This window comes from Chroicocephalus ridibundus, chromosome 2 (assembly GCF_963924245.1).
Source record: "Chroicocephalus ridibundus chromosome 2, bChrRid1.1, whole genome shotgun sequence".
Classification (NCBI taxonomy): domain Eukaryota; kingdom Metazoa; phylum Chordata; class Aves; order Charadriiformes; family Laridae; genus Chroicocephalus; species Chroicocephalus ridibundus.
This window is the reverse complement of record NC_086285.1, coordinates 108,776,441-108,804,068: the sequence shown is the minus strand read 5'-3', so window position 1 is coordinate 108,804,068 and position 27,628 is coordinate 108,776,441. Positions and strand designations below refer to the sequence as shown.

The 27,628-nt window shown below is 36.9% G+C and overlaps 1 protein-coding gene across 1 annotated transcript in view; it reads left to right on the top strand.

The window, feature by feature from the left end:
* The first annotated feature begins 3,344 nt into the window (after positions 1 to 3,344).
* CCDC102B (coiled-coil domain containing 102B) overlaps positions 3,345 to 27,628 on the top strand; it is a 173,027-nt gene continuing 148,743 nt past the window's right edge. Inside the window, exons 1-2 of the mRNA XM_063323983.1 lie at positions 3,345 to 3,412; positions 25,301 to 25,921. Coding sequence (XP_063180053.1) covers positions 25,316 to 25,921 — 606 coding nt within the window. The 5' untranslated portion in view covers positions 3,345 to 3,412; positions 25,301 to 25,315. The remainder of the gene's footprint in view (positions 3,413 to 25,300; positions 25,922 to 27,628) is intronic.

Below are 27,628 nucleotides of genomic sequence, written 5' to 3'. Positions count from 1 at the left end.
TGCAATTTAGTTAATAGGAGTGTTCTGCTTTATAGCTATTTGTGCTTCAAGTGTTTTATTGTTTTTGGCTTGAGAAGTAATACAATTCAATTTCTTATATTTTCTAAGGAAATTGCATCAATGTAGTAAATATTGTTAACTTGTGTATTTTGAAAAAGACTTGCTCTAACTTTCTCCTCTGAGACAAATTTAAATAATCTTCTTCATTGGCTCAGTAATCATTGAAAAGATCATATCTCTTCCTTTGTGTTCTCAAAGGAAATGGGTCTTGACACTTAAAAATTCAAAACTTGGCTTTCGTATTCTGTTAATGCTTCTCTGTGGATCTGGAAAAAGCAGGTCAGTCGTGCTGCCAAAGTTTATATGTACTCAAAGTGAAGGGATTCTATCCCACACTAGTCAGAGGTGGAACAGTCCAGTTGACAGCTAATAACCATGTATCAAAACATATCTTCTAGGTTATTGATGCTGCCTACAGTCTTTTTCATATTTTCTCAGTACAGTTTTCTTACAAAAATAATGACCATGGTCTCATTCTCTTGATAAGCATATTAATGTTCTTAGTATGAACTTATTAAGAATAGTTTACGTATCTGGAGATTTCTAGGAAGACAATTCAGCTCTCTATGTGAAGGTCATGTGTTAGCAAGCTTACATGTTGGCAACATCTGTTCTGTAATTATTACAGCGATAGGCCTAACATCAAGGTCAAAGGAAGGGAAGACTATATTTGCAAGTAAAAATATAAAAATAGCCAGCTATTCCACTTAATTTTTTCCATAAACATTTAAAATTGCTTATCAAATCGCACCATAGGTGTGTCAGGTTCCTTGCTACCTTGTCCTAATAGTACCTTATAGTACTTTTCCTAGTGGTTCCTCAGCGTCATGAAGAGTTGCAGTCCACAAGATTTCTTAGTACAAAAAGGTTTGGGGTTTGTTGGGGTTTCTTGTTTTTGTTTTAGATTTGATTCCCTTATCAAAGTTGATGACATATTTAATCAAAATTTATAAAACATGTCATTTGCATAGTTTGGTCTATACAATTTTACATGGTAACTTCCCAAATTTACAGTGTATTTTTTTTAATTAAATTTGAATGCATCTTTAACAATGGTATAAAATCAAGATTCCTCCAAGAATTGGCTATTACAAGAAAGTGTAACAGAATAAAACCTCAGTTTTACTGTTAGTCTGTTATGCATAATTCTGTTTTGTGCCTTTTTTCCTGAAGAGTACAGTTTTCCTTCACAAAAAGTAGTTACTGACAGTGGCCCTTTTTTTTTTAAGTGGATGTACAGGACAAAAGAACCAAAAAAGAGGCTTTGGGCAATTTTAAGACACCTGTGGCAAAGAATTCAATATATACTTAGCAGTACTTCCAACAGTACTACTTCCTTCACATGGCGTATTGACACTTGCTTTTTGTTTTATTTTTTTATATTTGAATGATAAATTCTCTGTTACAGATCTTCACTTGTGAAGGTATTTTTAATTGTGATCAAAGGTACTTAACATCCTCTCAGATAAAATGAATGTGCATCAATTTCTTTAGAAACTAAGAATTTGTTTGACTATGGGCAATAAAAAGACTTCTTGGATGCATTCAGAGATGGCAGTAAGTGAAGAATGGTGGAAAATCAGTTCTGTGGCTCATGAATGAGTTGAAATGTGATTAGTTACAGAGGAATAACACACCATGTAAGTTATGATGTGTACATAACTTGATTTCTAAAATGTGAATTGATTTCCTACAGTAGGGATAATGGAACGTAGCCAGAGAGTATTCTAGTGGGAGATGAGATATATGTAGTTGCTAAAGAAACCATGGAAGATGCATAAAGTAGCTGTTGTCTTATTGTTTTATCATTTCGATTTGGGGTTTGTTGTGTGGTTTGGTTTTGGTGGGTTTTTTTTGTTTTTAATTTGATGCAGACTTGGAATTTGGTTTTGTTGTGTTATTTTTGTTTGTTTGTTTTGTTTTATGCTTTTTTTGATTTGTTTTCGGGGGGAGTTTGCTTTGTAATTTGGGGGGGGTTGGCTTTGGCTTGGGGCTTTTTTTTTTTTGCTTTGTTTTGGTTTTTTTGGTTGTGGATTTTTTTGTTGTGAGATTTGTTTGTTTGCTTTTAATAGAAATGTCCAGGGTTTTTTTTCACTGAATGTCTTTTGTCTCCTGACAGTGGAATAGATTTTGTGAGTCACCAAACTCCCGTAATGCCCATGTAATTGACGGGAGTGGGAGGTTTTTCTCGTTCACTTCCTTAAAATAAATTAAAAAAATATAATAATCCTAGTATCAGACAATCCCCTTATTTAAGTGAAGAGTCCTGCAGCTGTAGCTACCTTCATGATGAAAATACTACCTGCTATACTGCTATTAAAAGGTGGTGAGATGTGAGTAGAGAAGTAGAGATATGTTCCTTAAGGCAATGGGTAAGGAAATCCGGCTTCTCAGTTTGAGATCATAAGATGAGAATTGTCAGTATTCTGTAGATGATGAGGTATTTTTAATTAGTAATATTTAGCTTCTCAGAGCTATGACAAATGATTTCACCTATGTCTAACTATATCAGTTTTATGCCTTGAGGACCTGCCATTTAGGTGGCCTGTGATATCAGTTTTGGGACAGTGGTGTCGTGCTTTGTCATATGTCAGTTACAAAAATGTTTGAGCTTATATTCTTTAAAGAAATATTTCTTACCTCCTATTTTAATTCTTTAACTCTAAATTTTAATGCAAAGGTATTTAATTCTTCAGAAATCAGCTTTTCAAAATTAATATTTTTTTTTTTATCTTTCCTCACCATGTTCTTTTTGTATCTCTGATAATCTAAAATACTACAATTTTTCATAATAATGTCTAACAGCCTCTGGCTAACTACTGAGTCAATTATGAAAATACATATATTAGCTAGATGATATGCAGTCATACAGAGGGGAAGAACTAGTTCTATTATAGGATATTTAAAACTTATGAGGGATATTAAGAGCAATTAGTGGCATAAGAATCCACCCAGCCTGGAAAAGACTAGTACCCGTGCTTAACTACTGTGATTAGAATAATTAATTTAAGCTTATAGAGTATATTTGGGGAACTGGAGTCATGGCCTTCAATTTAGAAAGGGAGGGAGAAATAAAAACTGAATAAATCAATACTTAGTGAAGAACAATATGGCAAAAAGTTTTATTTTGGATAAATTACTTGTACTTAAAAGAAAAATGTGGTTTTAGTTTTGATAAAGCCTGACCAATGAGAATCTTTTTCAAGTTACTGTGGAGTGGCCTTAATGCTGTAAATAATCATGTTGGCCAAGTCCCAGTACTGTGCAGATGAGAAAAGGATGTAGGAAATTCTGTTGTTTACACATGTGTCTGTAACACTGAGAAGCAAGAGGAGCCTAGCAAACCCAGAGGGTAAGGAGTCTTAAGCTTGTGGGTTTACTGTTTAATTTTTGTATTTCTCTTCAGGGACAAAATATGGGTTACTATCCTGCTGATGGTAAGGAGAAAAATGATCTGAAATACCCAGCAAAAGTACTGAAGATCAGGAAACAGATAGTATTTGAAGTGTGTGGCTTAGTTGGAATCTAGCTGGATCTTTCTCTTCTGTCCTTTTCACTACTGTCGGGTAGTATTAATTCTAACACCCCATCAAACATAACTTGTTTTTCAGACGTAGTGGAATCCTTACTTACCATAAGCAGGTAAGTTTTCAAAATTTTCAAAATGGCAGTTTGCTAAATGGTTATTTCTTATTTTTGATTTAGAAATTGGCATTAATGCAGAAAGTTCAAGGATTATACTGTTTCAATACTGAAAATCTTTTTTTAAATCACAATGTGAAATGCATCTGCCGTAGGATAAACTGGTAGAGCTTTGGTAACTTTTCATCATTATTGGAATTATGAACATAAGTAACATAAGAATAGTCTTATGAGTTTGCAGCAGTTCATATTGCATTTTTGTATGGTAGAAAGCAGTGTTTTCACAGTGTTTCTATTTTCATAAATTCTACTAATGAGTTGTATAATCCTAACTTCCTTCAGAAAATATCCAATGAGAGATAAGAAAAAAAAGTGTGTTCTTAGCTATATGATATTATTCTAAGGCAATGAAATATAATTTATTCATACTATAATTTGTTGATGCTGAACAACTATATTTGGTTTTTCATTATTTGAAAGGCAAATATCCCAGATGGTATGAGACTGTGTGGATGATCCATTGCCAATGAGAACCAAGGGTCAAATTTCAAAAGTAGCATTGATGAGTTTAATAAGCGTATATAATAAATAGGACTAATAGGGCTCCTGCTGACTATCCAGATAGCTGCATTTTGTCTCTCTCAGTTATCACTGATTCTTACAACCACTTTTTGAAGCAGACTCTGCTATAAATAATCCAATTGATAAAAGCCTAGCTTTTCTTTTAGATTACCTATGTTAGAATATTTATGGGGTTTTTTTGAGTTTCTGAATGCAATTCTTTGCATAATATAATAAAGAAAAAACAATTTCCATAGTATATTAGGTACCATTAATAGAACTAGTCATATCACTCTGTCATAAAACCTCCCAGAGAATTCTCCAAAGAACTTAGTGAAAAATGTGAAATAAGATGTCTGTCACTTTCATGTATTTGCATGTGTCCAGTTTTGAATTGAGGCCACTCTTTCACCTTATTAACGTTAACTTTAGGTAGATCTGAGAAATAAATCATTACAAAATGAATACTCTAAAGCAACTGGTAATGAACAGACTTAAAACACTGTCATTGAGTTCAGCATCAGGAGGGGTAGATCTTGGAATCATTGAAGGTTTCTCTATAACTTATGTATGTATTCATGTTGGCAAAAGGATGACAACTTCCCTTCTGTCTGAAGGACAATATTCAAAGGAAATTATGCAGAAGGAGTCAGGCTGAGTAACTATTACTTATATGATTAATTTCTTATCTTTTAGTGGGACTACTCATTGGCCTACCGGGGGCACTGAGAGAATAAATAGAGGTGAAAAACAGGTGCTTCTTTATGCATTTAAGTGACCTCTAGGATATAACACGTGGTACTTTGTGGATTATTTTATATGACCACTCTATTAACTGTGGAACCATGGCTTATGTGACAATACAAATTATTTCTTAAGTAGGTTTCCCTCAAAGAAGGCTTAGTGGAGTTGGAGTCATCACAGGATGCTATTTTACAGTCCTTGGACTGTTGAAAGTTGTAACATGGCGTTAAAATACTACGGCGGTTAAGGACAATTAAGAATAATTACATATAAATGTCCAAGAAGTAATCCTTTTTTAAAAAATATTCTTTAAAGACTTAATTATAGAAGAAATGACTTCTAAAATTATTCTGATAAAACTGAGCACATCTCTGCACAGCAGAACTGTTAATTCTGATACAACTACATCAGAGTAGTTGAACAAGCCAAAGGGATATGCTCTGACCCAGAGAAAACAAAATACTTACGAGCATTCTTACTTGTCTGCTTATGTGAGTGGGAAAATCACTTGTTTCCAGACTGACTTGGAGTAGTGTTTTGAAGAAAAATTGTTTTGTGTCCTAATAAGCTTTGGAATGTTTTATGTCTTGGTCTGAAACAATGCATCAGATATCTGTGATTAATTTTCCCTACTCCTAGTGTTGAAATTGCTTTTGAAAGTAGGTCATGTTTTGAATAGAAAAATATCATAAATTATTTCAACTATAACAAGACAATTCTTAATCTTTCATATCATAAAGCATGTGATTTTAAGATATTGTCAAGAATTGTTTAAAAATGAGTAATTTCTCAGAATATAAGCAGGGATTAAAAACTTAACTTTTTAAGGATATGCCTTTACGTCCTTATATATTCAAAACAAAATACCCCATCCCTCAGTGATTTTTTTCTTAGTAAGCAAAGAAAACCTGTAAAGGAAAGTCAAGCAATCCAGTTTAAAGTCACTTTCCAACTGAGTAACATACAAGAAGTTGTTAGAAATGTGGTATAAACTCTAGAAAACAAACTTGTGAGGATTTTGTTTAAATAATGAAGCTTCTCTGTACCTTTAGGTGACACCTATTGTTTGGATGGACAGCTTTTGTCATTGTGTCCGACCTAATTCTTATTCAGTAAAGTGCTCTTCAGAATGGTTAAAGAAGCCTGTGTTCAGTTGCCTTTTTCAACTTCCTTTTGAAACTGAAAGGAGTCCAGCTGACCTGATCTATAGCCCAATCTGAAAAATGTGGGGGGAAAAAAACAGAAGACCAACAAATCTTTGAAGTCCTCAGTGCCATTTGGGAGTAGCTCAGCATCTTAAATTTTGCCTGTACCCAATAAGAATTTACAGAGGTTCTCATAAAGAGATTAATTTGGCTTTTAAAATAAATAAAAAAAACATTAAATAGTAGAATGCTAATGTTAGTAATGACTGGGAAAGGAACCTAACCATTGAGAACCTGACATGATATAATGGTCTTTGGTCTGAGTAGAGTACTGTAAGCCTATTTAAAGCTTACTTGCAAATATTTATGTTTCAGATATCTTAAATTGATTAACAAACACCCTGGATGAAAATGAACAGCTGAATGAAATGTTTTCAGCTTTCTTTTCTTCTTTGACTTCAACTTAAAACTGGCTTTAATGCTTGCAGATTTTAAAGACTTCCAAAGACAATTACGAATGGCATGCTTAAAGGTAGATCTAACCTTGTGGATGATGTATATCTTGGATATTATTCCCATACCTTTCTGGATTCTTCCCTCTTTCTGGAAAGTTCAGAGCAAAACCATGAAGGATATTCTTCTGTGTCATGTCAAAAGGCTGTCTGTCGGTATAAGCAAGACAGTGCATGTACTGGCTGAGCTGCATGTCCTGTAATAACACACTGACAACTCTGATTGTGTGCAGTCTTTTGAGATTCTCTGTTTTTGACTGACAACTGGTTCTGTTGCAACAGAGCTGAGCAGTGTAAGAAGCTACCTGCTTAACCCCTTTATTAGGGACAAGTAGGCTATGAAACCTTTAGCACTGCTGTTCATTTCAATGTGGGGTAAAAAATGTTTGTCGTATCAAACACTCACTGAAACTAACTTTGCTCTCTGTGGAAACAGAGGACGAAGACTCATGTGCTTGGTTATTCTTTGTCTTAGCTGTGCAACTGCTGAAAAAAACCAGAAACCATTTTAATGTGATTAAGAGCAAATCTCATTGTGTCTGAAGAACAAGATGCCTAGGTGTTTTAATAAGTCACACAAGGTGTTCATTTGCATCTTTAGCCATAAGAATTAAAGAGATAGTGTTTCAGTATACTGAACTAATATTAACTAATATGAACCCTATTATTCTGAAGCAATTACCTGTGTCAAGTTTGAGAACAGACTAGTATTGTGATAAAAATCTATCTTTGCTATTAGGAGATGCCTATTAGACCAGGCCTTTAACTGGTATGAATTTATTTGCATGAATTAACATTGCCTTGGTTTCAATACTCTCTGAATTTGGTATGAATTGAAGTTGTTATTCAGATTACTATTCATAACTTGTCTTTCCTAACAATCATACAGAGCATCATTCAGACAATAAAGGTATTCCATGGTAGATTACCAGCCTCCACATAGAATCAATGAGATTAGATTAGAACTCAGGCGAGTCAGTTACCTGCTTAGTCCTAAAGTTTACACTAGGTTTTGTAAACGTGTTCGTAAGTTTGTTACCCTGAAAAGAACTAAAACTTTGACAATTCATACTTATCCTAATTACCTAGGAAGTTGCTTTTGCCTCTTTTTTCATTGGTCATATCCTAACAAAAAGCGATAAGCAACCTCAAAAGGGGAGCCAGCCAAGCAAACTGTTGTGTCTCAAGAAACAGCTAGCTAGTTAAGTTGAATCATAGAATCATAGAATTGTTGAGGTTGGAAGGGACCTTTAAGATCATCGAGTCCAACTTTTAGCCTACCCTGACAAGAGCCACTTCTAAACCATGTCCCTAAGTGCCCCATCTACCCTTTTTTTAAACACCTCCAGGGATGGTGAATCCACCACCTCCCTGGGCAGCCTATTCCAATGTTTAATAACCCTTTCAGTGAAAAAATGTTTCCTAATATCTAATCTAAACCTCCCCTGACATAACTTGAACCCGTTTCCCCTCGTCCTATCACTTGTCACCAGGGAGAAGAGGTCAGCCCCCATCTCTCTACAACCTCCTTTCAGGTAGTTGTAGAGGGTGATAAGGTCTCCCCTCAGCCTCCTCTTCTCCAAGCTAAACAACCCCAGCTCCCTCAGTCGTTCTTCATAAGGTTTGTCCTCCAGACCCCTCACCAGCTTTGTAGCCCTTCTCTGGACACGCTCCAACACCTCCATGTCCCTCTTGTAGCGAGGGGCCCAAAACTGAATGCAGTACTCGAGGTGGGGCCTCACCAGTGCCGAGTACAGGGGGATGATCACTTCCCTAGTCCGGCTCACCACACTATTCCTGATACAGGCTAGGATGCTGTTGGCCTTCTTGGCCACCTGGGCACACTGCTGGCTCATATTCAGCCGGCTGTCAACCAACACCCCCAGGTCCTTTTCTGCCGGGCTGCTTTCGAGCCACTCTGCCCCAATCCTGTAGCGCTGCATGGGGTTGTTGTGTCCCAAGTGCAGGACCCGGCATTTGGCCTTGTTGAACCTCATACCATTGGTCTCAGCCCATTGGTCCAGCCTGTCCAGATCCCTCTGCAGAGCCAACCTACCCTCAAGCAGATCAACACGCCCGCCCAGTTTAGTGTCATCTGCGAACTTACTGAGGGTGCATTCGATCCCTTCATCCAGATCATTGATAAAGATATTAAAGAGAACCGGCCCCAGCACCGAGCCCTGGGGGACACCGCTTGTGACCGGACACCAACTGGATTTAACTCCATTTACCACCACTCTCTGGGCACGGCCATCCAGCCAGTTTTTTACCCAGCGAAGAGTACACCTGTCCAGGCCATGAGCAGCCAGTTTCTCCAGGAGAATGCTGTGGGAAACAGTGTCAAAAGCTTTGCAAAAATCCAAGTAGATAACATCCGCAGCTTTTCCCTCATCCACTAAGTGGGTCACCTTATCATAGAAGGATATTAGGTTCGATAGGCATGACCTGCCCTTCACAAACCCATGCTGACTGGGCCTGATCACCCTGTTCTCCTGCATGTGCCGTGTAATGGCACTGAGGAGGATCTGGTCCATGACCTTCCCAGGCACCGAGGTCAGACTGACTGGCCTGTAGTTCCCCAGATCCTCCTTCCGGCCCTTCTTGTGGATGGGTGTCACATTTGCTAACCTCCAGTCAGCTGGGACCTCCCCGGTTGTCCAGGACTGCTCATAAATGATGCAAAGTGGCCTGGCGAGCACCTCCGCCAGCTCTTTCAATACCCTTGGGTGGATCCCATCCGGCCCCATAGATTTGTGCACCTCCAGGTGCTGAAGCAGGTCCCTCACCGTTTCCCTTTAGATTACAGGGGCTTCATACTGCTCCCCATCCCTGTCTTCTAGCTCAGGGGTCTGGGTACTCAGGGAACAACTGGTCCTACTGCTGAAGACTGAGGCAAAGACTGCATTAAGTACCTCAGCCTTTTCCTCATCCTTGGTCACTATGTTGCCGGCCCTATCTACTAGAGGACAGAGATAATCCTTAGTCCTCTTCTTATTGCTAATATATTTATAGAAACTTTTTTTGTTGTCCTTGACAACAGAAGCCAGGTTTAGCTCTAGCTGGGCTTTGGCCCTCCTGATTTTTTCCCTACATAGCTTCACTACCTCTTTGTAGTCCTCTTGAGTGGCCTGCCCTTCCTTCCAGAGGCCATAGATCCTCTTTTTTTCCCGAAGTTGCAACACTAGCTCCCTGTTTAGCCAGGCCGATCTTTTTCCCCGACGGCTTGTCTTCTGGCACATGGGGACAGCCTGCTCCTGTGCCTTTAAGACTTCCTTCTTGAAAATCACCCAGGCTTCCTGGGCTCCTTTGCCCTGGAGGACTGCCTCCCAGGGGACTTCGTCAACCAGGCTCCTGAAAAGCCCAACGTCCGCCCTCCGGAAGTCCAAGGTAGCAGTTCTGCTGACCCCTCTCCTTGCTTCTCGCAGAATCGAAAACTCTATCATTTCACGGTCACTGTTCCCAAGACAGCCTCCAACCTTCACATCCCCCACAAGACCTTCCCTGTTCACAAACAACAGATCCAGCAGGGCACCTTCCCTAGTTGGCTCTCTCGCTAGCTGCGTCAGGAAGTTATCCCCAGTACGTTCCAGGCCTTACCTGCACTGGAGCTGGTCTCCTCGGCGACTGACCGTTGGCGTGTTTACAGTCCGTTTAGAGCTGCCGCGTGAGTCGTTGTCTCCGCCGCCGCCGCGTCAGCAGCCCGCCCCCGAGCTGCCTGTTCTGCCATGAGGCGGCCGCTTTTCCCAGCCACGAAAGCCCTCGAAAGAGCCTTTTTGCCGGCCTTACCCGCCGCGATCCCTTTCCCCAGTGAGGCCTTACCTGCACTGGAGCTGGTCTCCTCGGCGACTGAGTTGAGCTTGTCTTGGCTTCTGCTTAATACTGAGTTCTGTTTGAGATTGTCTGGGAAAGTTGTTCATTTCACACATGTTCCCTTCCCCCTCTGCATGATCTGGTTATACAACACATTTTTTCAAGTATAGTGGTTGAGAAATAAGTATCAATTCTACAGACTCAGATGTATAAAAATTATGGTTGATATATTAGGAAGGTTTGTAATCAAACAAAACATTCTTGGGGAAATAAAGTTACTGTAAATTATATTTAAAGCAGTACTTCAGAGTTTCTTTTGGCCTTATGGGTAGTAAATGACAACATCTGTATGTACAAATATTTATGTTACCCGTATTTAACCCTAAGGATTTGAATATGACTTCAAAGACATGTAAAGAAACATCAGCTTGTCTATGTAAAAGATCTTGGAAGATATTGAATTGATATTTAATAACTTGTGTTAGCCAGTAGACCTAAATCACAATGAGTGTGTATAGGCATGTAATCAGTACATACACATATACACACACTGGTTCTCATCTTGAAGAAGTAGTATCCAAACTGTTTATAGTTTTTTGGCTGCCACTTTCAATAAAGGAAAAAGAGTAGAATTTGTTTAGTCTTTAAATGTATTGTAATCTGTGACTACCTTCCAAATTGTCTCTTTTATGAATGTGTATGTGTACAGTTTGTATATAATCTGTATAATATTATATGAAATATAGTCATATGTTTAAAAGAAATTGAAACAGTGAACAGGATTTTACTTTAAAATGGATATTTAGACATAAGGAGAAAATGGTAAAAGGAAAAGCAGTACATAGGACCACAGAGAAGTGGACCAAATTCTCTTTGGTGCATCCTTTTACAAAGAGAATTACAGCATTTCATTTTCAGCAAGAAAGTCTAAAACCACTGTTGGCAACAATAATATAAGATATGCTGTGAAAGAATTCTTGTCCTTTGTTACTACTTTTAATTGTTGAAACCTTACGGCTCACTGTAACTTAAAAAAACAAAATATCTTTACCTAGAGGTGTTTTTGTTCTGTGGAAAGAAAAAAGTTCTCAGTTCTTAAAAGCTTTTAGCCATGTGGTAAAATTCTCCTATTGGCATAGAAAGTTTCCACTATATTTTACAGAAGAAATTCACACATTGAGAGAAATATATAATACCTCATGGTTACAGGAATCACAGTAAAGGTAACAGTTTCAATAAAAGCATCATTCCAAATATAAAATTTTTGTGGCAATTTATGCGCAATTAAATGTTTCCTGCAAGTCACTAATTGTTGCTGTTACGGTTATGTCTTTTCTGGATTGTTTCCACCTGTGCTTAGAATTGACCTTCAGCCTGGGAAGTATCTGGGAATGCTTGATTATCTGGTTCAGCACTTCACAGACAGTGCTCTGCATATTCACAGTTTCTGTTGGCAGAACAGGTTTACGGGGCTAAAGCCAAGGTTTATACACATTCTTCCTCCTCCTTTTTCCTAGTGCCTTACAGCTGTGCCTTTCCACATTGGTATATTGGGGCCCACCGCATAGTGGAAACAAGACTAATAGTTTGCTTCAACTTCAATTAGCTTAGAAAATGATGAAGAGGGACAGAAGTAACTTGTATGGCTTCACATCTCTACAAGAAGCCAAGTGCATCCCTGAGAATAATAAGTATTAGGTATGCACCATAGATCCTTTCTCAGAAAGGAAGAGAACTATCTAAAGATGAAAAGCTGTAATCTTTCATAGGGATTTGTCTTGCAGATATGAACAAACCATCTGCCTACCCCTCAACTTCAAGAAAAAGTAAGTTATGTGAAATAGTAATGTAATAGTCCTTATTTTCAGAGTAGTTCCATATTGTAGTACTTACTTGGATTTAACTTTTCTTAAAATTTAGCTAATATCTAACTATCTAACTATCTCTGGTTTTGCATATATCCAGTGTCTGTCTTGCTAGTTTCTGCTTGATTCCAAAATAGTCAAGTATTAAATTATATGAAACTTTAAATGTTTAAACTAATTTACAGATTCAAGCATTATCTGGTGTGTGAGGAATAGATGTTCTTTCGAGCATCTCTTGCTTTCCGCAAACTTATTTTAAGAACAAACCTTTTCTTTGTATATCAGCATTTCTACTTCTCTATCTCCTGGAAACAAGCTGCAGAGACCTGCAATAATAGAAGTGGCAAAGTTACTGAGTTGAATTTTGTGTTGTTAATATGCAATCAGGTTTCATATCACAAGATGTCCTACAATTGCATTTCTTTCTAGAATAGATGCATTTGATGCATGGATGAGGATGTGTATACTCTGATATCCATTACAGAAGCAATGTAAATGTAATCCCATAAAATGATCAAATTCTTACCAAATTAGAGTTCTTCAAGAGAGAATCATAGCAGTATTAAATATGTCAGCGTTAACTGTTGTATGCTTCATGGGTTTTCTTATTTGTTTGGTTTTTTTTTACTTTTTAGTTTGGAATGGAAGCAAGAAAATTCCAAGAAAGCACATTAGTCCCCTTGAAACATAAGATAAATTGGCTTTTTTTTTGAAGCAGATAGTGTGGGTTTACTGTTCAATCATTGTAATGAAAATGGATTAAATGGGAATGTAGTTAAGAGAAAATCTTTTCCATATCTCACTGAGTTCTTAAGGAGACACAATGTGTTTATTTTTTCCTGTAACTAAGGGAATTCTGTTGTTAATACGTATAATAAAATGTCAAGATTTTGTTATTTAGAAGCATCTAAATAACAGATCATTACTTATAATATGCAACATTGAAAAGAAAATTTATTTTCTTTTTTCAAATAATCTGATGATGTTTTTTAAAAGTTCAAGAATCAAGTTGGTTAGAACAAAGTTCTAGAGCATGAGTATGTTCACAAAAAAACCAAACCAATAGATCAGGATATTCCTATATTCTTCCTATTGAAAGTTATTTACATTATGAAATTATTTGCTTTTAAAAAAGAAATTAGTTTGAGGAGTTGCAGAATTCAAAAATGTGGATATACTCTATGGCTCTTGACAACAATGGAGAACTGATGCTTCTAAGACAGTTCAGTGCTGTCACAAAATGGGCTTATTTCTTATGGCATTTTTCTACTTACATGGTGTTTTGTGAACCATTTGGCTAAAAGTTATATGTTCAGAGACTCAAAGTTCTCGATCTTGATTTCTTCTTGCTTCCTGGTTGTTATGGCAATGTTGTTAAAACTGGGAGAAGCAGCCATGCATAGCTCCTCAGAAATCCCGCTGCTCAGAGATTCATGGAACAGCTAAAGTTAGAGGGGACCTCTAGAGGTCATCTAATCCAGCCCTCCTTCTCAGGGCACAGATTACTCGGGACTTCTATATAGCATGCCTTTGTTTCAAAAGAATTGCTGCGAGACTAGAGATTTTATTTTCTCCAAAATGGGCAGGACAGCTTCCACTTGGAACTGTAAATCTTATTCCAAAGGATTGGAGTAGGTTATGGGGAAGGAGAGCAAATGAGTTTGGCAATGTGAGTGGTGTGGCCAGTCTGAGGGCCACTCAGGGCTACTTTACATTTCTTTTTGTGAAGTTATAAATTTTATATATATATATATATAAACATATATATATATATAATTTTACCCTACACGTCTTCATGTGAATTATGAAAATCTTCAGGAGAAGCAAGCTACAACTAACAATAGAAAGAATTTCTCCTCTGCAGTCAGAGATTTTTGTTTCAGTCAGTATCTTTAGTGTGCTCATCCCTTACCTTTTCTCCTGGGAATTTAGCTATACATGGACTGCTAACATAATAATACATTTTCTGGGGGTACTTCAGAAACACATTGGCTACCACAATAATTTATATGATAGTCAAGTGGCATTTTCCCTACAGAACTACCATTTTCCTGAAGTTCCTTTCTGGTTTTGAACTTTTTAGGCTTGATAAAATAGTTAACAAACTTTCTTTCTGGATTTTTCAATAGAACTCCAAGCTGAAACTTGGGTCTCTTTTTTTGCCTTCTCTCTTTCTGTCATATTATTCCCTCTCATCACCTAGTAGTGATCAACTCAGAAGTGGGATCTGTCTCCGGTTTTGCATAGATTCTACTAACAAGCTCTTACTTATATTTGGTCCTACTCCTTTTACTACCTCTGGAATTTTTAACCTTTCCCGATTAAAGTTATTTATTTATTTTCAAGGCAAAGGTGTTTATACCATAAGGAAATAATGAGAAAAATAGTGACATTCAGTTTTCCAAGATTTTATATTTCCCCAGACATATAGAAATGTATGACTTTACTCATCACTTCTGTCTTTACTCCTTCTTCTTAACCAGTCTAAATATTTTGGGTATATTTTCCCTCAGTTTTATTTTAATTTTGGGTTTTTTTGTTTTGATAAAACATCTGATTTTTAATCCTGTCCCTTAGGAACTTTGAAAATTAAGGAACTTTGAAATTAAGATTGAGGCTTGACAATGTCTCTTATACTTCAAAATTCATGCTGAGGATAGCTTATGGAAGGAATATGAGGTTGCATAATTTTTATTTTATGTGTCAGGACATTTTTGAACCGTGGCTGTGATTTCATTTGGTCTCAAAGATGCCCTTAACAAACCAAATTTTCCAAATTGATGTAGTGAGAAAACCTGTTTCTTTCAGGCACTGTACAGATTTTTAATCTGTATAGGTTGTTTTAATCTGTTGTGGTTTTTTTTTTAATCTGTACAGATTTTTAATCTGCACATACAGAATTTACAAGTCTACCTTGATTTCAGCAAAGCATTTGACACTGTCTTGCATGACATCCTTGTCTCTAAATTGGAGGAACATGGATTTGACAGATGGATCAATTGGAATTGGCCAATTGGCTGGACGGTCACACTCAAAAGAGTTGCCATCAATGGCTTGATGTCCAAGTGGTGACCAGTGATGAGTGGCGTTCCTCAGGGGTACTGGCACTGGTACTATTTAACATGTTTGTTGGAGACAGGGATGATGGGTTTGAGTGCACCCTCAGTAAGTTTGCCAACAACACCAAGCTGTGTGGCACAGTTGACATGCTGGAAGGAAGGGATGCCATCCAGAGGGAGCTGGACAGGCTTGAGAGATGGGCCTATGCAGACCTCGTGAAGTTCAACGAGGTCAAGTGCAAGGTCCTACACATGGTTCAGGGCAATCCCAAGCACAAATCCAGGCTGGGCGGAAAATGGGTTGAGAGCAGCCCTGAGGAGAAGGACTTGGAGGTGTTGGTTGATGAGAAGATCAAGATAAGCCAGCAATGTGTGCTTGCAGCTCAGAAAGCCAACTGCATCCTGGTCTGCATCAAAAGAAGCACGGTCAGCCGTTCAAGGGAGGTGATTCTGCCCCTCTAGTCTGCTCTCATGGGACCCCACCTGGAGTACTGTGTCCAGCTCTGGGTCCTCCAACATAAGAAGGACATGGACTTGTTGGAGCAAGTCCAGAGGAGGGCCACGAAGATGATCAGAGGGCTGGAGCATCTATGCTATGAGGACAGGCTGAGAGAGCTGGCGTTGTTCATCCTGGAGAAGAGAAGGCTCCAGGGAGACCTTATAGTAGCCTTCCAGTACTTCAAGAGGGCCTATATGAAAGGTGGGGAAGGACTCTTTATCAGGGAATATGGTGATAGGATAAGGAGTAACACTTTTAAAATGAAAGAGGGTAGATTTAGATTAGATATTAAGAAGAAATTCTTTACTGTGAGGATGTTGAAAAGCCTTGCCCAGGGAAGTGGTGTATGATGCAACCCTTGGAGTGTTCAAGGCTAGGCTGGATGGGGCTTTGAGTAACCTGGTCTAGTGGGGTGGTGACCCTGCCCATGGCAGGGGGTTTGAACTAGATGATCTTTAAAGTCCCTTCCAACTCTAACCATTCTATGACTTCATAATTGAATTTAAAAAAAAAAAAATAAACAAACGAAACCTCATGATCATTTCTCTCTTTCTAATATCACATAACTTTATATTTTATGGTTTTCACAGCATAAGTGTTTTTAGTTACTGGACATGAGAAGTAAATGAAGTGGATTCTGGAAATAACTTCAATTTGTATTGATATTTTGATATTAAAAGGAATGTAGCTAGAGAAGTGTAAACAGGTTAAAAAAAAAAGATCACATCACCTAACAGGAAAGAAACAAGTTGCATTGTCTCTTCAGGACGTTTTTTGGCTGATTTTTAGTTATGACACATGTAAGGAATATAATGTTTGGAAACAACATAAACAGCTTAAATATACCATATGGTTTAATATTGTTATGGTTTATAGCTGTGGAAAAAATAAACATAATTATCTTTGGCTGTGCACTGAAAAGTCTTGAAATCACTATCTTTTAATTTTCAGGTCTAAAATAACAATTTTCTTAACTTGCTAACAGAGACAATGATGAGACCCAGACTGCGGAAGTGAGATAACCTGCATATGTTGTCATGGTCCGTTTGGATCTCTCAAATTTACAGCACAACGTACTCTGTAAATTAAACTTTATTTTATGAGCTTAGAAATTTGGTCTATAGCATTTTCATAAGTTAGCAGATTCTGAAGAAGCTGCCAGGCAGTTACTTTGCAAAGCTGTCAGAGATGATGGCTGCAGGTGATATCAGTGCCTATGTCTTCCTGTCCGCTGTGTCCTATGTACATGTTGCTCTCACTTTGACCTAATGGCTCTGCTCCCAGCATGCATCAGGCTTTAGCATGAGTTGTGTGCTCATTATTATCATATTTTTACTTCTCTTTCCTCTAATCATTTTCCAGGTCTTTCTGGTTACCCTAGCTTCATTTTCTCCTAACACTGACAATTTATTTTCTAGGGTTTCAGTATAAAATTAATTAAATATTTTTATACCAATTTCACACAACAGATTTTTAATAACATCTCTCTCAGTTCTATGTCCTATAGGTCTATGAATTTGTAGCTACTACTCATATAGTTACTATAATCAGTACAAGTTTTATTGCATGCAGGAGTGCATATATTGATTAAGTTCAAATATACATTCATTGTCATTAATTTTGGCGCCATAATCATGTCCTGCAATTGCATTAGGTGAGGGATACTTTTATTAACAAGTTGTCTGGATTGTCTTTGAAGTTACATAATCAGGAACAAATGGTATCTTAATTTTGACCATTTCCATTGACTTGCTCAGTGATTATTAGGAGTATTTATGAAAAAAATACCATGTATTATTTTCTCATTGTGTACAGTTAGTGTAATTATTGTGGGCCACTGGTGTATGATTATGTCTGATATGAATCCCTTATCTATGGTACTTCCCTTGAGGCTTTGTCACTTGTGTAGCCAACTTACAAATCCTCACAGGTAGGATTCCCCCTCAGAGTATCAATAGATTCACTCTTGTGTATCTGCTAGTTTAGTTGTCCATTCCATCGGTCTATTGTCCCTTTCCTTTGAGGTTGGTACAGTAGTTGGAAAATCCATTGTACGACACTTGAACCACATCAAGCTTGTACTTCTTTATTCTTAAAATGTTGTCCATTATAAGATTGTATTTCTCTGGGTAAGGGAAAAGTAGTAAACCAATGGCTTGAAGCACCAACAGCTGCAAGACCAGTGGTAGCTTAGGCAGGTTGCACATTCCCTATACCACTATTTCTACTCCTGTAAGGATGTCTTTCCACCCTCCAGCTGTTTGTTCAAAGGGATCAATATAACCCACGTGCCAAGTTTCCCACATTAGTTTACTTTTCCTGAAGTTGGTAAAATGTTGGTGACATGCTGTACTGTTTGACAAAAATGGCACGAGTCTACAATTTGTTTGCCAGAGGTTTTGCCACGGGGCATCCTGTTCTCTGACCCTTTTGAAATACATCAGAAGTCCCAGTGTATTCAAGACATTCTTGTAACCAGGTACTCGTACTGCCTCAGAGTTTTGTGCTACATTTATTCTAGCCAAGTGATCAGCCACCTGACTCTGCGTTGCCTCATGATTTTTAAGGTTTTGGTGACAAGATACAAATTCTATGGATATGTTCTTAGGTTGAGCCATATCACAAATCACTTTCCAGCATGGTGGTTTTTTTCCCCCATACATTTCTACCATTTTCTTGCCAATATTTTTTCACCCAATTCTCTAGCCACTGGGTGGAACCCCTAAGGGTAACAGCTTACTAGGAATACATACAAGTTACACATAACTTGATCTCCTTTTCTTGAGTTGATAACTCCATAGTTAGCAGCCCTTTGTGAACAGCCAAGTTTTCAGGGAGTGACGGGCAGTCACTCCCTATGTTCTTCCCGTAATGAGCCCATCACCCCTGCCCACCTTCTCGAAGATGTCTTCCTTTGTAGTGGTTTGTTGATTGAAGTGGCAGCAGCAGCAATATCATGGAAAGTTCTGACTTGCCAGTAGCACTTACAAAAGCACACGTGTAGTTTTAATTGTTCATTTTGTCCTATTACATTTACAAACTAGACAAAAGAAAATTAACTGGCTTAATCTGAAGCAGATATTTTCTGTAAAGATACAGGTTCCCTTTAAAAAAATGTTTGGCTGAGGTCTTCATAATTAAGAGGCATGTGACTAAGTAATGAAATTAGTAAGAGGATGTTGAAATATTATCCTCAACTTGCTGACCTAGCTACTGAACTCATTGAAAAACCTGAGTTCAGTGAGCAGGTATTAACGTGGGGGAAGTGTAATAATTATTCTCTCTCCTGCTAATTTTTTAACTGTGCCACCAAGGTTTAACCATAATAATAGCCTGTAATAATAAATCAAGAGCTCTTCTTTGTCTTACTGGTGTTTATGATCCTTAGGTAAATAAGCAAAGGTTGCAATATAACGTAATGTAGTTTAGACCCGTGTAGTGCCAAATGTCTGCACCTTTTTTTTGTTCCCTGAGAACCATCAGATCCCCCCCTCTCTCTTTTTCTCATACTATCCCTGCCCCACTCACATGATACAATGAACATCACTTACTATATTTTGTGCACGCTTATTTTAGATTATTCAGCTAAGAAAAGCTAAGAGGGATTCTGTATTACTTCTTAACTCTGAATTGTTAAGAGTGTAACTGTCAGAAGGTTTCACTGGACAGAAAATCCTCGCTTTCATCCAATTCCCTAACTTTATCTTGCCTTTCCATCCAATTATCTCTTATTAAGTAATTATGCTCACTGAGCTCCATATGCTGTGCTAGCTAGTCTGCTGCTGCAAATTCAAACTAGCAACTTTAAAACTAGCTGCAAACAGTATATTTTTTTTTCCTTGATTTTCAGACTTGTGAAATTTCTGATGTTTAGAGGTCTGCGTCTGTAACAATACATAGCTTTCTTCTGTTAGTTATCTTTAACATATGCCTTAGAAATTATTCTTGTTACCCCCAGAACAGATTGGCACTATTATATAGATGAGAGTTTTCAAAATTCAATGTAGATATGAGATATTTTACTGTGAATTACTTTTCTATGAGGTGGTCATATACCATAGAAGAGAAAATTTTTTAAAAGTATTGCTGAAACTACAGTGATGATTAAAGATTCAGTATCAACTGATACACTGTTACAATAGTCTTCAGTTAAATATTTTTTTTAATTATGATTATTTCATCAGTGCAGTAATGTTGTGGAAATGAAAGATTAGATTGATGTGAAGTGTAAAAAAAAAAATCATCTGTCTGGAATTGTGAGGTTCTAATCATTTTAAGCACTTTTATAATAATCAACACATTTTTGTTATTTTTAAATCTTTGCTTCCTTTCAAGGCTAATATTTTAATCAATTTCTTTTAAAACAGATACAAGCACAAGTCTTAATCATTCACAGTTGAAATAGAATTCCTATTGTCATTTTTATCAGAGTTGCTCTACAACTCTGTAGCAACCAAGTTACTCTCTTCAGACATGGATATTAAACTAGCTGTACAAGAATAATCATCCTTGATGCTATTAGCCTTGAGTTTTAACACTCACAGGAAGCTATTAGCCTTCTGATTAAATAAATATATTTGTGAAAAATACCTGCATAAAATGTAAACATTACATTAAAATGTCCAATTCTAGATGTTCTAGGATTTTTCTACAAAATAATTAAAAAAAACCCAAATGTTTTGGTATACCATTACACTGATGTATAGCAGTTTAAAGGGTAGTTCATTTGCTTCCATCACCCATGGCCGTAAAGGCTGACTAACCTGACAGCTAGGTTTACCATAATGGATCAGCATGATACATTGTAGCTGTTTGCCAAGAAAGGAAGTTTTTAGGCAAAACCTCACTTCATCCAAAAAGATGTTCCTTCCCAAGCCTTTTCTCCATAGGAGGGCAAACCTGCTCTAGTCATCGCACAAATATATTTTCCTCTTTCAGTTTCATACAATATTATCACAAAAGTCAAATACTGTGTTTTAAGTATAATCTTGTATACAATATATAGATTCGTTTGTTTGATTTATTCACAAACTCTTGGCTGTCTCTCCCTGGATATTACTTATGTAATTCTACTAGCTATACAAATTGAATACAATTCTGCGATTCTGTCAAAAGGGACAGTCTTACTTTCATTCCATCTCGTATTTCTATGCCATGTTTTGTGGAAACACTAGGTTTTATGCAGCCACTACTGAAATAGAAATATGAGGGCACAGATGAAGCTGAAAAATTACTAGCTGCAAATGTTGCATTTGATCTGATTATTTCACTACTTGTACTAAGAGGAAAAGCTACTTAGTCAAGAACATGTAGATGCATGTGTGAGAAAGAAAGGGTTGTCTTTTCAGCAGTGGATTTGTGCTGGGTTACATTGGTCATAAAATTACAGCACTTCTGCAAAGCAGAAAATCCTACTTCCATTAATGCCAATGGGAAAACATTCTTTTACTTCAATTAAACCAGGGCTGTACGTAGAAGACTTTTTGATGTTTCACTATAAAATGAAATGGAAATTCAACAAAGGGAAAAAAAAAAGTAGTGTTATTAGGGTTTGTTTTTTTCTTGAGGTTATTATTAAAGTAATAAAATCAGAATAAGTCGTGAATCATGCTTCCCACATTCTATATACTCATGCTTTCTCTTGTGTTAAATGTAATGTTGAAGTACAAGGTATTTCTTAAACTAAGAGGCTACTGCTGCACCTTGCTCCCAGTGCCATTGATCATCTCCAGCCTGTCCACATCTTTTTTATGCAGTGGGGACCAAAACTGAACACAGTGTTCCAGGTGTGGCCTGACACGCACTGAGTAGAGTGGGATAATGACTTCTTTATCTCTGCTGGTGATGCCCTTGTTGGTGCAACCCATCATCCTGTTGGCTTGCTTTGCCACAGCAGCAGCACACTGTTCACTCTTGTGAGCTTCTTGTCCACCGTGACGCCCAGGTCCCTTTCTCCAGAGCTGATCCCAGCCAGGTAGGCCCCAGTCTGTGCTGCACTCCTGGATTATGTTTTCCCAGGTGCAAGACCTTACACTTGTCCTTGTTGAACTTCATAATGTTCTTGTTAGCACACTCTTCCAGCCTATCCAGGTCTTCCTGCAGGGTGGATCTCCACTCCGAAGTGTCCACTTCTCCACTCAGTTTGGTGTCATCAGTAAACTTCATTAGGGTGCACTTGATCCCATCATCGAGACCACTTAGGAAGCTATTAAACAGTGTTGGGCCCAATATTGATCCCTGTAGGACCCCACTTGTGTCAGTTTGAAAAGGAGCTATTTACCACTGCCCTCTGGGTGCGGCCTGTCAGTCAGTTCCCCACCCACCGCACAGACCACTTGTCTAGACCATAACGCATCAGTTTCTCTAGCAGGAGGCTGTGGGGAACTGTGTCAAAAGCCCTGGAGAAATCCAGGCAGGCAATGTCCACTGCTCACCTCTCATCAACTGAACAGGTTACTTTGTCATAGAAGGCAATCAGGTTTGTAAAGCACGATTTGTCCTTGGTGAATCCATGCCCGCTTTTCCCAGTCACATGCTTCACTTGACTTGTGATAGCCCCCAGGAGGATTCATTCCATAACTTTCCCAGGGACTGAAGTAAGACTGCTGAGCCTATAATTTCCTGGATCATCCTTTAAGCCCTTCTTGTAGATCAGGGTCTGCGTTGTGTGCAAAGGGGACAGAGTGGGATAATCTGTCCGCAAGCAATGAAAGTTACTAATTTTTTTGTACATATAGCAGTGTGAAAAAATACTATCTGACCAAAGAAAGTTTGCATGTGTTTCTACGTAGTGAAACACCAAGATATTTCAAAGCTGTATTTCCAATGCAACAATTATGGATTCAGATGTAGATCCTTCAGTGCTGTCCTGTTTGAAAAGAAAAAACATATTTGCACACCTAGCAATAACAATGTATCATTCCTTGTGAAGTGTTTTTCAATAATTGTTTCAAACAGTAATTTATCCTCTTTTTACAAATAGGGAAATTTAAACTTCTATTGATGGTTTGCTGTTTGATTTACTTCTGTCAAAGGGGAGACCAAAGACAAGGTCTGTTGTTCTAGTTATTAGCCCACTGATCTACTTCATCAGTGTTTAAGGTTATTCATGTCAGATATCAGTTATATGATAGTTTTTACCAATATAAATACAATGTACCTTTACAGGAATCAGATTTTTTCTTCAGTAAGTTCCCCTAGCTGCTGAACAAAAGAATTGCTGTGTGGTACAGTTCTAGCTTTTTTTTTTTTCCCTCTTTTTTTTCCCCCCCCCCTAAGACTTTATCCTACAAACTAACAAGAATGTTCTTCAGTTTAGTCAACCTGTTCTACTGGTGTCTGTTCATTTGAATTACATTTTAAGCACTAGTAAGAAATATTAGAGGGATGATTCTACAAAGCCACACAATCTTGAATGGTTTTACAGGTTTTTATCACTTTGCAATTTGATGTTTGGGGTGTTTTTTCTTTCCAAATTAAGCAGCTATATATACCCTTTGCTGAAGATCTTACTTCAAGATTAAAGAGCAAATAATCCTTCACTAGTAAGAAATCTCCTTTGATTATCTTCCAGTTAAGAAATGTCCTTACCTCCTGAGACAAGTTTAATTTAGAAGTTTGTGGAGAAATCAAAACCTTGGGCAAGCATAATGTGTGTTATTAGGTGACATCTGTAGTACTTTGTTGAAACAAGTGTGTGTGTGAGCTTTACATCAGCAGCGTCAATCCTATTTATCTCTAAGAAATGGTGAACAAAGAAGCATAATGTGCTTATGCTGTATTCTAGAAGTTGAGAAATTAATTAAAATAAAGAAAGTAGTCCTATTATCTGTTTTATTTATTTAGTTGGATCATTTTGTCTTTATAAATGAATTCACAAATAGGTCTCAGCTATACACTATGAATCCATTCTGGGGGGGTCTTTTACATCATGTATAATGAACAGTATGTAGAGAAGTAACTTATTTGGAATGCAGTAACAAGGTTGGGTTTTTTTCCCCCCAAGAATTTCTGGGAGTAGGTCAGACAATAAAAGAAGATTCAGACTTGATCAAACTTTGTCAGCAGCTGTTCTACATCTGTGTAGTGTTGTTGTGGGGGATGGTGGTGCTACACTAGACAGTGATAACGAAGGGAGTTGGAGTCCTTTACTGTCCTTTTCCTTCTTTTCTCTCATATCCATACTTGACTACAACAATTCTCCGGAAGCTTCTAACAAACAGCAAATAAATGTCCTGGAAAGCACTGAAAAGGTAAAAACAGCTGGGAATGTGGAACCAAAAACTGGAAAAACTTCTGTTCAACTAAAATTAAACACAACTGAAACATAACGCCAAACTATCTACTCTTCAGTATTTTTTTTACTGCATTGGCCTTCTACATTTCAACTACAGGTGTTAACACTAATTGCTGTAACATATAAACTTGGGTTTTTTTAGAATGGATGTTGGAATATAGGAGCAATTTTCTTACTTCAAACAACTTATTCTTCTACTTGTAAAGCAAGATTTTTAGGGTTTGCGGTTTTTTCTTTTTTTTTTTTTTAAGATACTTAAGAGGATAAAACAAGAAGGTATATGTGATTAGTCTGTACAGGCTGTTCACATCAATATTTTCCCAGCACTGAGGTGGGAAAGCAACTTCTGAGGTATTAGTTTTCCTCTGGGCTGAATGAGTAATAGCAGATAAAAATTGGAAAGGAATGCAACAACATTTACTCGTAAAGCCATATCATCATGAGATAGGCTATACAGTACAGTAGAATAGTGCTACCCTTTCAAGAATAATATAAGCATGTATTCTTGTACACGTTCTGGAATATAGACAGCAAAATAAAGGCCCCTTTAAAAATGCTTGATTTTTCTCATTAAACAAAGAAAAGCTAAAGGTCAGTGGTTTTCTTTTGGTTTGTTTTTTTTCTTATTTTATTTTTTTATTTTCTTAGGTAGGCAAATCATGAAGTAAGTTTTGCCTAGTATAAGTTCCATAGTTTGGGAAAGAAGGCAAGTGAAACTGTGGTTGTGGTTCTAGACAAATACTTTCCTATTACTAAACATTTAAAATAAATATTGTTTCAATTTAATCTTGTCTTGAAGGAAGAAAGCTGTTGCCTGGTTTCTCTAGAGTCAAAAATTTTTGAGAGCACTATGATTATTTAGTGACAATTCCTTTGCTAGCAATGCATAATCAAGTAATAGGTATGTCTGTTTATGCTGTACTCAAAAAATATTACATAAAATATATTTTAATAGCTATTTCTTGTTGATGAAGCACATTTGTAAAACATCAACAGTATTATTAAGATCATCTCATTACTATAGAGGTAAAATAAACTACTGTTTGAGGTTATTCATATAATTTAATTGAGGGAAGTTAAATTATTGTCTGTCTTTGTCTTTTTTAGGAGTGAAATTAGATTATGAATGAAAACATGAATTTAGGCTCCGTTCAGAAACTAATGGAAGAGACGCAGGGTTTTGGTACCCAACCAAGACAATCTTATAAGTTAGCTGGAGGCTGCCAGCCAGGTGGCCATCTGTGTAATTCAAATCTGCCATCTCAAAGTTTCTACCCATGTTCATCTCATTATCCATATATGTCTACGAATTACAGCAGCGATTGGGAAATTTTGGAAGCAGTAAGAATTCGGGAATTGGAAGAAGTCAAAGCCAGAGCTGCCCAAATGGAGAAGACCATGCGCTGGTGGTCAGATTGTACTGCTAACTGGAGGGAGAAATGGAGCAAAGTTAGAGCAGAAAGAAATAAAGCCCGAGAGGAAGCAAGACAACTGAGAATAAAATTAGACAGTGTTGTAAAAGAACTGAGCATGCTTAAAAAAATAAATCAAGATTTAGTAAGTGAGAAGGAAAACTTAGAAAGTGTAACTGCTTGGAAAACAGAATTCACTTGCTCAGAAGTATCTTGTATTAAAAAAGACCTAAGCCCATTAACATTTCTGGAAGGACAACCTGTGAAACAACTGAGAAAAACAAACAAGATTCCTGAGGCAGAAGACACAATGAAGGTAAAGAATGGGGATTTTTTTTTTTAGTTCATGAAGAAGGAGGAGATTATGGATGTGCGCCCAGACATGGGATTTTTCAAGGGTCTTGACCAAAATACTACCCGATCCATTCAATAGCAAAATCATTTTGTTCACCCATCTAATAAATATTCCTAATCTAGAGAAATACGGAAAACATTCATACCCTTCAACTATACCTAAACATTTAAGTATCAGAGGTTGACTGTTACATCCAATAACTCAGAGCATTGTTCTGACTCTGTCTCATGTTTTAAGGTAACAGATTACCTCTGTTAACTGAATTCTCCCTGTCTTGTGTTCTTTACTTTTATGTCCAAAAACTCAACTAGGTTCCTGGCTTCTAAAATAAAATCAGTTAATTCTCCTTAACACAACTTCTGAAATGTGGAAATAGCTGAGGCAAATTCTTCTGTAAAGTTGCAAGACTTTTTTTTTAAGTAAGAAGAACAATTAAGCTGTTAGGCAGAATTAAACAATCAAGTATGGACATGGTTTAATACAGCTCTTAGTTCTATACAAAAGAGCCAGCTATATTAATCAAAATGGAACTATTTGTTCCTGTTTTACCATTTTTAATTCTGTGCCTTGGCATGTATTTTATAGTCTTCATAGACAACACCATGTAAAAAATATACTTATTACTTGTCTGACAGATAACAGTTGTCATAGACATAGGATTTTTTTTTTTCTTACATCGTAGGATGTAGGGAATTTTTTACTTCAATTAAATGAAAATTGTCAGAATCTTAGCCCTGAATGTATTATGTTCAGAATTTTCATTCACTCTGTAATGCACATAAATTACATTATATTACTGTGAATTCTGGAAAAAACCCCCGTAGTGTTAGCATTGAGAATAAATTTGGCCAAAAAATGCATGCCTTTCATATTTTTGGGCAGACAAATGAGCCATAGGAAGGAAATGACACAAAATATATTTTAACTGTTGCTCTTTCTCCCTAGTATAAAAAAATGCACTACTTGAAAACTGAAACTTTATATGTGAGTGGAAAACAGTCTTATCTTTTCAGCAGCTTCTAGTACTTTCTGATGTAGATTTCAGGCATTCTTCTAAAAACTCAAAAGAACAGAGTGGTATTAAATAGAACTGTTGGTTACTGGCTAAAATGAGGCTAGCTTCTAAACGCAATTAATCAGAAGTGATAAAATGTAAATACATCTCTAAAGGAAACTATTGTTTATAAGAGATATCCAGTCTTCCTAATAAATATGTATTTTATATTTTTATATTATTTATATATTTTTTATATTTTAATTATTTTAATTATTTTAATAATTTTAATTATTTTTTCTAATTGTTTTAAGGTTTGCTTATGTTTTGTATGCAAAACATGGGTCTTCAAAATAGATATTATAGTACTGTTAGCTTCTGAATGGGATCCAAATTGGTATGTTATGCAGGTAACTTTGGTCCTTATACAAAACTTGTGTAGAGTTATCACCTGCTTCAAGATTAGAACATTAGAGGTTTAAGAGTTCTTAATGTAGAGTTTCTCAATATATTATTTGTATGCATAAATTGCATTCCTGGTTTTGTTAGTTCTAGGATTCTGTCTTCACCCTATTTATAGTCAACTAATGATAACTGTGATCTATTTCTTTACTAGAAATCCATCAGAAATATTTTTGATATGAAACTTGTCATAACAGAAGGTGTGAGGTATA